Source organism: Carettochelys insculpta, chromosome 18, assembly GCF_033958435.1.
Source record: "Carettochelys insculpta isolate YL-2023 chromosome 18, ASM3395843v1, whole genome shotgun sequence".
NCBI lineage: Eukaryota > Metazoa > Chordata > Testudines > Carettochelyidae > Carettochelys > Carettochelys insculpta.
In genome coordinates this window covers 27,947,522-27,960,003 of record NC_134154.1, presented here as the reverse complement: position 1 = coordinate 27,960,003, position 12,482 = coordinate 27,947,522, and the positions used below count along the sequence as shown (strand labels likewise).

General features: G+C 44.3%; 1 protein-coding gene across 2 annotated transcripts in view; it reads right to left on the bottom strand.

The window, feature by feature from the left end:
• Positions 1-7,440: 7,440 nt before the first annotated feature.
• The window catches only part of PTPN11 (protein tyrosine phosphatase non-receptor type 11), a 42,005-nt gene continuing 36,963 nt past the window's right edge, over positions 7,441-12,482 (bottom strand). For both annotated transcript variants that reach the window (XM_075012658.1, XM_075012659.1), the window contains one exon: positions 7,441-11,117. Coding sequence is in view for 1 of the 2 variants with exons in the window: in XM_075012659.1 (XP_074868760.1) it covers positions 11,102-11,117 (16 nt within the window). In the remaining variant the exon portion in view is untranslated. The remainder of the gene's footprint in view (positions 11,118-12,482) is intronic.

The following is a 12,482-nucleotide window of genomic DNA, read 5'->3' as shown; positions in this document are numbered from 1 at the left end:
AATGCACTCCTGCAGCGTAAACATTGGGCACGCAGAACAAGGTGGCATTACGGAGAAAGACTCTGCCAGTCAGCCTGAGTTTAGGTCTACGAAGTCCCAACAGTTTGAGCTATTTACACACCAACCTACGCAGAAAATGCCTCAATTAAAGCCACATTCAGCCAGCACAATTCCTGAAGCCGTACCTGTGTCTACCTGACAGTGCTAACAGCATCGAGGAGAGGAGCAAAAAATATTTTTTGCTCTCTAGACCCACATCCAGGGAGCTAAACTGTCCCTCTGTCCTTCCTGCAGGGCTCCTTGAAGCAAGGATGGGGCTCCCCTCCTGCTCCGTGAACAACAACTGAGGCCACATTTCACGGTGGGATTTGTGAGAGGCACAGCTTCCACACTCATTGCGCCAGGAACTCTTCTCTTTCCCAGTTCCCGAGGCGGTGGCTCTCGCTCCTGGCTAACAACCTGCATCATTGTAAGGAGGGGCACAAAGCCACCCCTTGGCCCTACTCCCAGATTCCAGTGGGTATTTAAACACAGGCTTCAACAGGAGCAGGCAGCAGGCCCCATGAGGTGTTCTGAAAGCCTGGGTGGCGGTACTCACCCTAACAGTTTTGACCTGCCTCCCTCACAAGCCTCTCCAACTGCCCGTGTGAGTGGATCACTCAGCAGTCCTCAAAAACCCAAAATGCAGCCCATCATCACAATGCTCAACCGCAGCTCTGGCTTCTTCAGCCCCTCTGGGTGCTCTTCTGTCCCACCCTGCAGGCCACCAGGCAGCCATCCCAGGCCTTCTTGACAGGATCTGAGCCTTCTTCAGCTTCCTTGTGGGCGCAGAGAGGTTAACAGGCAAACAATCTCTGCATCTTCCCTCTTCCCAATCCGCCAGGTAACTCAGGCCTCATACAGGAGCCCCTTGCTCCCTGCAGAAACTCTGGCAGCACTTTTTATAAGAGCCGGGTACCTTACCCAGGTGCACTCCACCATGGTCCCGCTTCAACGGGCCAGTCGCCAGTGACAGGTGTGCTTTATGGCTGCCAGACTATAGACAACAATAAGCCATTTTCACTCACACTCAAGGTTTGTATGTTGATGTGATGAGGTGCACAAAATGCCAGAGCACCCAGGCAAGGAATAACAAACAGAGAGGCACAAGTAGCCCCAGCCAGCCACCTTAAGGGACAGCAGGCCTGGAGGGAAGTCATAAAAGTGAACGGGGTTTTCCCGCAGGAACAGACCCTCAAAACCCAGCTCCCAGAGAAGGGTACAGTTGAGGACAAGGACTGGTCACAGACCTACCTCCTGTCTGAGCCCCGACTCCAGTAGTACTATAGAGCTGGGGGCACCATGTCCAGCCAGAAGCACAAAACAAAAAAATGCAGGATCTGATACCAGAAGTACAAATGACACACGCATGTGTAAAATTCTCTCGCATACACAGAAATATTGCCGTAAGTATTGAATTCAGCAGGAAAAAAGACAATTTCACTAACAGTCAAAGCTGTAAATTTCAAAGCTAATCCTTCATCTAAAATAAAACTGAAAATCTTCTATAAGGAAAAACTAGTCTCCATTACAGTTTTATTAGGGGTACTATGTTTTCCCTAACAGTTTCTGGTTATTACAGTGGAAGACCAACAAAAAGCTGAACATTTTCTATAACCTTTGATCTACAACATGGACACAACTAAATCCAAATGCCAGCACAAGATTTATCAACTGTGATGGGCCAAGCAGGCTATATCACAGACATTGAGCACAATCCATCCATGCATCCCCTAGGGTAGCCAGCCTCCAGAGATGCTTTGCATGCTGTCAGAAAGCAGCAGCCAAGATGTAGCCACTTCCTTACCTTAAGAATATTTAACCACTTTGCCTGAGAGAAAGCGCCTGGCGGAGGAAGAAGGAACAGATCTGCCAGTTCGATAATATTACCTCTTGTGTTGTTTTTTGCCTCTCATGCTTGTTAAAATAGGAAATGAAGTGCTGTATAATTATCATTGCTACAAGCTCTGGCACCAGCACAGCAAATATCACTAATACCGTCAATGTTACTGATTAGTAGGCCAAAAGGCCTACTGCTAAATAAAACAACTAGTAACTAAACAAAACCTCAATCCAGCTTTAAAAACCATATGCACTAATAATGTTAAATTGCGTAGCCTTTATCAAGAGTGAAGAATATGCAAATGTACCAGACGAAGGGACCAGGCATAATCATCGTATGTAAGACAAAAAGGAAGTAACAGTGAGTTACTGATCAGAGCAAAGGGAACAGGGATCAGACTTGCCAGCTGAAACGTGGTGCTGTCACGTGACTGGATTTTATATTAGGTCTGGAAAAGCCATTTTCATGCCTAGTGTGGCTATTGGCCCCAAATGTTGTGCTCAGGGGGTCATGTGAGGTATCTAATGAAAGCTAATGATGCCCTGAATCTATGTAAGCTACTTATGTATCGGTACCATGCACGTAGGTAAAATTACAGATTTTAGCTACGTAGCTGTAGCAGAAAATGGTTGAGTGCTAAGCTTCATAATACATGGTGTAAACTCAGCCCCAATCAGGACATTGGGCTGAACAAGAGGGTGGAAACTGGGTGCTCAGACACCAAATCCAATATTCCAGAGGCTTGGGACATGTCAGTGGGATACAGCCCAATGGTCAAGTGACCTGAACTGAAACAAAGGAACAAATGCATTCCAGAAATTTGAGACCGTCTCCTGGGATTCATCCAATGGCAGTCTGCCACAACAGCCTACCTGAGTCAGGTGGGGGAGGCCCCTCAAGGGACCATGGGAAGAAGAAAGGGCTTTGGCCCTGAACAGAAGAGAAAACAACAGGGAGAACAATGGTGTGGACTTAGTGTCCATCTTGGATCCTTTGTCTTGTGGTCTCCAAGGGTCCATGTCCAATCATGTGGACCCCAGCAGGTCAGATCTACAATGCTTTGATAACTGAACCTGTGTAACCTGAAATGAACTTTCAGAGACTTTAAAGAATCAGCAAATAACATCGCTGGCCTGCATCAGTAGTTACGACTGATGTATATAAAGTATTGCTTTCAACAATTCTTCTCTCCAACCCTCTTCTTTCTCTTTTATTAATAAGTCTTCAGATATTTAGATCTAAAGAACTGGTGAGCGTGTTGTTTGGGTAAGATCCAAGCATATATTGACTGGGATCTGGGGCTGAGCCCTTTGAGGTTTGGAAGAATCTATAGGGTGTTTGATGAAACAGGCTTAAAAGCCTCTCATCTGAATTTGGAGGTTGTTGGTCTGGGCTGGTACAGCAGCTGAAAAGTCTGTGTGTTTGCTTGTGTGGCTTCTGGATGGCCAGTGTAGCTGGCAGAGGTGCTGTTGTGGCTGATTTGATGTCCTTAGTGAGAAGGAAATCCCAGCCTAGGGCTGTAAGTAGCCCGGATTTTAAGCAAAGGTACCCTGGAATGATTTTTCTAGTTGTACCCAGCAACCCCGTCCCATCACATATGCCAAAGGACTGGGTACTGAATCTCTCCCATTAAAGGCTATTCTGAAATAATAAAAGCAACTTTAGTAATAAGATCATCAAGCTTCATTAATCAGGTCTCAGTCTTTTACTGTCATCCTATTGGCTGTTGGTGAGATTTTGCCCACTAAGGGCCTAAATCCCTTTTGGAAATGAGATTTTTGGCTCCTAAATCAATTCAGTGCTACGACAACAAGTGCAGCAACATCTCGGGTACCTTTAAAAGCCTGACACTCATTTACTCTGATATGGTTTTTACCAAAGACAGGACAGCTGGGTAGGCTGCAGGTTTCAGGAAGAAAGACAATAATATTTTCATGGACAAGTTAACCCGCCCGCCCCCCCAAGCTGTTTGTATTTTTCATTGATTACCACAGTTTCGGAACAGTAGGTGGAACCCTGGTATTTTGCTGCAATTGCTACCAGATAGTCACAGAATGACTCGCTTGTACCACGGTAAAACCTCAACATAAAGACAATCATTCCTTTGCTCAATTAGATTTCTGAAGTAAAGATCTCAGTGTGGAATGAGTAACTCCAGCCCGCCCTTCCTCATGCAACACACAAAATTGGATCCAAACCCAACGCAACCTGGTTAAGCACATTCATACCCTCTTACCCTGCAGGATTCTATTCTTAAAACCAAGATGCTCTAGGTAGCTTCTGGGCTCATCTGAATTTGGCTTTATTTAAATCCACACAGGTTCTAACAGTGGGGATTTGCTTTCTTCACATTTTAGTAGCTTATTGTTATGCCTCTATTTTGCATTGAGATCAAGCTGGTTTCACAACAGACTTAGCCCATATTTGTCCTGTTTCAACTGGCTGTCTTGTAACACAGTGCATGCTTCTGAAAGAGCACAGGCTGGCTCACTTATACATGTTGCACCTGCACAGTCAGGTCTCAAATGACAGAATTTGTTGGAGCAGGGGAGGTCCAGGGCTTCTGCCCCAGGTTGCCCCAGTCTCCTGATCCGCAGGGACTCCATGCTCCTCAGAGTGCCACGGGGCTCCAGCCCCTGGCTCCACGCTCTAGGGTCTGTCACAGGGCTCCGGCAGGCAGGAGCTCAGGTCCCAGCCCAAACTCAGGCAGAAGTTTCCAGCCCTATCTGCACGCTGCAGCAGCAGCCTCCATCAGGGTCACCAGAGCCAGGCGTGCGCTCCACTGACCCCCTCCTACACGTGCTGCAGCGGAACCACACAGATGCAGGTTCAGCCCCTGCCCCGAGACTCTCTGGTCCTGCAACAGCCGATGCTGCTGGACAAGAAATTATATGTTGAACCTCTCTCATCCAGAACACTTTCGTCCAGCAACATCTGTAGTCAGGCATGATTTTAGTCAGTCAGATGATCAAGTTTCCCGTGGTCCCATAAAGTTTGTTTCCAGCCATCAGTCTTGGCTCTCAGTGTTTTGTGTTTATCTCTATGTTACCTCTAAATGTCTTCTAAGAGCCCAGTGAGCAGTGGAAGTGTTGGTAATGTGCTAGACAATATTGAGCTCCTGTGATCCACCAAATTCTCTCATCCAGCACCGGTCAGGTCCCGAGGGTACCAGACAAGAGGGGTTCAACCTGCTCTGGATTTAAGAAGTTCATCCTGTATTTCTGCAGCTCGGCATCTATAACCTCAGCCTACCAAGGGGTCTGACGCAGCGTTACTGTTCCATTCATTGTAACTAGTTCCTATTACTGTGAAACACACTCAGCATTGCAGGCTGCTTGGTTCTGGAGAGCCACAAATGGGAACAAAATGCCTATTAAGAGTTAGTTCCCGATTGCCTTCACGGTATGCTACTGCCTAAAATTAGCCAGAGCTGCTGTATTTAGACTTGGGGACTTGCATACTCTCCACGCCATTCCAGGAAACAGGCAGAGCACTGCATTTTGAAAGCACCCTGCTCCGTCGTCTCCCCGTTAAGCCTTATATTCCCTTCTCCCTTTCAAAGGGTTCAGTAACACAGCTCTCGCCCAACATGGGCTTCGGGATTTTCCCTGCATTATTTCAGTGCAAACAGCAACAGAATTACACAGCTCCTGTCAACCAGCCAAGTCTCTGCAAAGGGAGAGGAAGGGAACAGGCACTCCTCATTGGGCGAATGAGGCACACACATAGAAAAACAAAACAAAAAACCAAACCACAGGCCCCTGGAAGTTAACTGGCTGAGCTGTACTGCACAGAGGGCTTTGCTACAGAGTGATCCAATTTGCGATGGGCAGTAAAAGCACCAGGTTAACAGCACTGAAATCCCATATAATACGTGTTTATATATTACCAGCAGATGTACCAGGCATTCCGCGGCTCTTTAACCAAAGTCATTGCTTTGCAAATAAAGGAAAAATGTACTTGCTTTTTTCAGTGTGAGCATTTTTCAAAAATGAAGGCTGGAGTGAGGGTTTGGGGGTGGGGTGGGGTCTCAGGGCAGAAGGTAGTTGGGGGTCTCAAGGCCAAGGATGGGGGTGCAGAAGTCAGGGCCTGGGTCTTAGGACAGGGGGCTGGGAGGAGTTACCAGAACTACCTCATGGTGCTGCGGGCGATGCTGTTAGAGGCAGCTTCTCCCAGGGGCCCAGGTAGCATTTCTCATCCAGCAGCTCCTCCTGAGGGGGACCGGGGCTACGATCTCTGTCCAGCAACTCCTCCTAGGAGGGAGGGAGGAAGGGGCTGCGTGCACGTCAGGTGGAGCCTGAGGTCTCCTCCCAGCCTCCAGCAGCCCCCTCTGTCCTGCAGCCTGGGTGGTGGGGCACTCCAGGGGCTGGCCAGGCTCCAGGGGCTGCCCCCCACGGCCTACAGGCTGCCGGTGGGGTGCAGGTTCTGGAGGCTGTTCTCTCCTGCAGACCGCCCCCCATGGTCTGTAGCCTGTCGAATTTGGGGCGAGGCTCTGGGGGCTGCCTCCAGTGTACCCCATTTGGCCTGCAGGCTGTCTCGGATGGAGCCAGGCTCCAGGGGGCTGTGCCCCTCCCCCAGTCTCCCACAGTGCACAGGCTCCCTGAGGGGGGCAGGCTCTGGGGGTTGCTCCCCTGACCCCTGGTCCCCTTTGGTCTGCAGTCTGTCTGTGTGGGTAGCTAGGCTCTGGGAACTACCACCTTCTGCAGCTGCCCTCCATCCAACTACCCCCCCCCCCCAGCCCATGGTCTGAGGGGGCAGGCTCCAGGGGCCATCCCTCTCTCCAACTGCCTTCCATAGCCTGCAGGGTGTCTGGGATGAGGAGCAGGCTTCAATGGACTGGACCCCCCAAGTTGCCCCCCCACCAGCCTGTTGGCCGGGCAAGGCTGCCTCCCATCCTCCCATGCCCCGCAGGCAGTCTAGGTGGGACAAGGCTCTGGGGACTGCCGCCAGCCTTCAGCATTTCCTGCGCAGCCAGTAGGCTCCCCACTGTGTGGGGGGTTGGACAGAGACTGATGACAACACAGGATGGGGAACGACATGACTCTGGGTTTGGGGCAGGGGAGCTTATCCCGTCTTTTAGACAGGCCAAATGGAGGAGTCCCAGCCCTGCTGGCCTCTCTCTTGGTGATGCCCATGTCCCCAGTGGCCACTCTCAGTATCACAGCCCTCCTGTCTGTGCCCCTCCCTTTCCATGTTCAGGGAAACCCTGGGATTTCAGGCACTTCCCACTTTCCAGGCACAACCAAACCCTGACGGTGATTGTGCCTGGCTGCATGTTATGGTCGCAGCTCTTAGGGTTTAAGAGGAGTTCTTGAACAAACGTAGCACAGATTATAAAACAGACTGAGACATATTATACCATAAGAAGCCTGGGTAGGCAGAGACCCTCTATATGGCACAGAGCTCTGCACTGGAGGAAGGCAGAATGGAATTAGATCAGAAACACTCCCCCATCTAGAGTGGGGAGCAGGGTTACGTAATAAAATAAACCTTGAATTTAATACAAGCGTTACAGAAAAAGAATTGGAGTAATGGTCAAAAATTTATAAGAAAAATTATTTTTATTCCTAATTTTTAATTCTGCTGTTTACAAATATGCTTTTATATTGATAATATAACCTTGCAGCAATCAAAATCACAGCACAGCTTGCAAAGCAGCTGAACTAATACCCATAAATACGAGCAGGGAAAACAATAAACAACCACTAATATTTCTATACATGATCTAGTCTTTTAATGTCACATTTTGACAATTGTAAATGATCTACAGAATGCACGTGGGCAAAAGGCAATTAAGTGAGTCTCTTGAAACACTAAATGTATAATAAAACAGCGCATCATTATTAACATTTACATGATTCACATCAAATTGATGACATCCTAAATGTCCTCCTTTTGAAGGATAGAGATTTTCAATAAAATATTACATTTCATTTAATACTCTGGTACAATACTTCATACACTGCAGGAAAAAAAATAAATGTACTGTCTAGTCCACCTAGTAAAGGATCTTTTTCCATTAACCTTTAGTACTGTAATAAAAAAATCATGATAGTGTCATAAATAATCAAGTCTGTAATTAATAATTACTGTTTTGCTATTTAAAAATTGAAAAAAATTAAAAATTAATTTGAAACAAGGAAATTATGAAAAAAATGTCCTAGTACCAACTGTTCGATTTATCCCATCCCTACAAGGAAAAAAGAAACAAGTTTTATAGCTAGGGATACAGCTAATGAAGTTGTATTTTTGAACACATATCTCAAGAGAAAAAATGTTTGGTCAACAGAAGACCTAATCAGACCTAATAAAGATTACCTGAAATTAAAGTGTATGTTATAAAACATTCAGTATATTAGGTCTGCAGCAGTTTCTTGCTGGCATATAATATTGTGCCTTCGGAATTCATTTAGATTTCCCTTGTGGTATAAAGTTTTCTACCATAGAACACTTCAAAGCTGCATCCCCTTTTCCAACCCATTGTTACAGCAATAGCTTGTAAAGTGATGTTACTTGAGTTTTTAAAAACCCACTGACATACACGAAACAACATTTTTCCCTGTACCAAAGGATGTTTATAGCTCATTTGATTTGCAATAAAACAACTAATGTTTAAAACAATAATAAAAGAGAAAGACACAAAGAGTTACTCCTCTGTTGGCTATGTTTGAAAGGCAGCTGGTTTGCAACCTGTGAGATCTCCCTCCCCCCTTTGGTTGTCAGCAGGGCCGATCACTCCAGTTAAAAAAGAAACAACTCTTTGTAACATACAATCTTCATGAATCTTTTCTAATTCAAGAAACATTCATCCATTGTGTGCTCCTTAAGATCAACACATGTTCTAGACAAAAGATTTCCTCAGTTCAAGGAACAAATAACTACAGCGGTGAGTTCTACAGAGCTTAAATGCTATCTTACGAGAGGCAGTTTTATGATGAATACATCACCATATTATTGGTTGCAGCTTATACAAGTCAATCTTTAGGACAGGCCATATTAGTGCAGTTTATAAACTACTGCTCAGAGGATCTTCCTTTGAATTTTCATTTTGGTACAAAGTATTTCTAATCCTGAACGTGCACTTCATTTCTTCCAGATTTAAAATCTAGCTGTGTCCAAGGAAGTATTCAAAACCAAACTCGGCACTTAAATGATCCCTATTTAACCTTTGCAGAAAAAAAGTCAACACAATGGAACTATATACAGAAGCTGGGGAAAGAAAGTGATCTAAAGCAAATATTCTATTTGTGACTGAATGGACACAAGTAGATGAAAATTAACTAGCCTTTCATCAAGCCGTAAGAACTTTAGATCTACAGAGGGTGCGAATATTAATTACTGTGCTATAGACTAGGACATTAAGACACAAATATTATGCTTTGCTGGTGACAGGAGTTCCAGGACCAGAAGACAAGAGGTATAACAACAAAGTACAAGAGGCAAAGTAACAAAGTTCAGTTTAAAGTTAAGATGCACCTTCATTCAGTTCCAACAAACACAAAATGTGAAACATTTGACTTTGCAAAGCATTCTCAGGGAAAGCTAATGGAAGTCCCACATCAACGGAGGGGGCACAGATTTTGCACTGCTTACATTCCAGGCTTGTGTGTAATTTCACTAATCCGACCAATAATGTAACTATCACTCCTGCACCCTTACTGTACATACTGCAATGCAACGTAGCAATTACCGTGATCTGCATACGCTAAATAAAAATAATTATAGATCCTCAATACCATCTGGTGGCTTCTCAGAACACCACCAGCAGCAAGGGGAAAGATGCTGCTGAAAAACTTCTGGCACCAGCTCCTCGATCCCGAGCCTGCTATTAGCAAACCAAAATAGCTGCTGTAGGCTGCCATTGGAGGTCTAGAGAGTCAGACAACCCAACAGGGCAAACTTTGTCTAATGCAGGCAACAGGGGAAGTGCTTACAGCCCTTCTTCTGCCGATGAACAAACCCAGGTAACTCTGGCACTGTAATTGCATCTCTCACTGCTGGTGTCACTCTGGGAGGATTTTGTTTCATTCATAACAATCAAAAGCGTGTTTTAGAGATAGATGCAGTTTTTTATTTTATTTTATTTTTAACTAAAACATGGACAGCAAATTGGATGGGTCTCTGAAAGGCACTTTAGGCAGAATGTTAGTGAAATGCCTGCCTGATGAAACAGACCAGAACAAGGGGCTGGTACCCACACTGCCCTTTTCACTAAGGCAATTTTAGGCAAAAGCTACTTTCCATGTAGTTGTTTTCCCCAGGCAGCTCTGAATGAGCCCCTTCCACTAGAGTAAGGCCTTACTGAGAATCAGATGGCCCAATAACCATCATTTTTAAGAAGGGATTAACTCCAGCCTAAGATAACAGCCCACAAATGTGGTTACTAGTTTGTTTTAATGGGATGTCAAGTGTCATTGCAGAGCTGCCTAAAATGTCTCAACTCCACAGCTCAGATCTCCTGCTTCATAAATGAATGCTGACAAATTACCATAGGCGGCACCCCCACCATTGCTGAACAGCAGTGTTTGTTTGTTTGTTTTAACAGAGTAGCTGTAAATTGGTACCTTGGCTACGGGTCAGCTTGAGAATGTTCTAGTCTGATGCAAAGGCTACTTTTTGCAGTTGCTCAAAAATAGCCTCTCCAGCAACACAGCTGTGAAGTAATCAAAATCATCAGCTGTTACAAAAAAATACCTTCATATCAAAGACAGACTGCTCACACTGTCCCACTCAGACCACATTTGAAATGTATTAGGACTAATTTTATCATACAGCTGACTATTATTGTGGGTGATCCACTATCTTCAAACAAGTTTTGTTCCCATTAGTATTTTATATTAATGTAATGGACTTACCCACCTCACTGCTTCCCCACTAAAAAAAAAAATATCCCACAACTGCTCTGGTAAGAAATAATGCTAACAACTAGATTTCAAAACAAAAATTGCTATTTGCAGCAGATGAATGCCAGTCTAACCATTGGCTGGATTCACAATTAAGATTCTACAAAATATCTTTCAACATTGTAGAGAAGATTTCCTTTTTATGTGAAAAATGAGCAACTGTAAATCAGGTATGGGAGAGAAAGGATATAATGATCTTTAGCTGGTCTTAAGTTCCGCTTATTACTGAAAGGTTAAACACCATAAATAAAAAGGTACCAAGCCTTCAAAGTTCATTCTTCATATGAAGCTTGTTCCATCTCTTTCTTGACCTTTTTTAAAAATATTCGTTTCTGTAAAAGCAAAAAAATTATAAACCCTTCAGAAACATGTACTATAATAATTCATTATTATGAACGTACATGGAGATAGTTAATTTTGACACAACTGCAGTTATTAATCTTAGATCTAAAACATTAGGTAGCATTTCATAAAATTACAGGTATGCATCAGTTTAGAAAAAGACAGTCTGGTTTTCTCCCAGCTTTCACATAGTGGCACATTTTCTTCCACAATCACTTTCCAATTATAAACACATTCTATCAAAAGGTACAGTGACAGAGCTGAAGTTATTTTTTTAAGCACAAAAGGAAGATTACCAGCTTCTTAGAACAGAGGCTGAAAGAATTGAAGTCTAATTTACTTTTCACCATTTAGCACAGTTCATTTTGCATTTTCAGTTGCACTAGACAATAAAAGAAGCCTAAAACTGTTAATTCTTGAAAGGATCAGCATAAGGTAACATAGGCCCAAGATCAGAATGTATCAAAAGAATGTAGAAACTTAACTTTTAAATTAATTTTATTCTGAACAAATTCAAGTTGTGATGTTTCTAACTGACATCTGCTGTACTGGGCTAGTCTTTGAGAACTGTATTACATTTGGCTAGGGAATATCCAAAAGATTACAGATATTTAAATATAGTGTAAGACAAAATGCAAATATTTATTTGAGTAATGGAAAGGGTTTATTCAGTGATATCATATTAATAACAGGATGAAAACCCTTCACTTCCTACTCTAGTCTTTGCTCCAATCTGCCCAGAGCTGGCAGTGACTGAAAGTCATTCATACCCAACTGGGAGCTGAAGTCAGTGTTTTCAGTTTCATTCCTTGTGGACACCTGTCCACATTATACAAACACAGCTGGCACTTTTCTGACAGTGTCAGTTAAGAGGCCAAGGAATTGACAGACTGCTGCCTTGTATCCTTAGGTGGTCTCCAAGTCCCTATCACAGGCCAAGATCAAAGCATACTTGCAAAGCTGCATGGGCAAGCTTACAGTGCAGCTGTCTAGGCTGGCGCTGTTCCAGAGACAGAATGTTTTAGTCCTCATGTCTATGTAATATTTCCTATAAGCACCCAACTCCCTTCAATTTAAAGGAAAGAATTCCAATTCCAACACGCAGAAGGCAGGCTATTCAGAGCAAAGATCCGAGATCAGCGCTAATACTCCATCTTGCTTAAGAAGCTGGACAGCCATTGTAAGTTAAAATTGGTTTTGGTAGTTTAACTTCCTTGAGGGTTGAGTGGATGGCACCACATAATTGAGAGGATTTCAAGGCGTGTACTGTGCCCTGGAAGTAAGGAGTATTAATCAGCGAGCTATTGAAACGTGGACTCCAAAACAGGATACATTCCAAAAACCCATCAAACAGA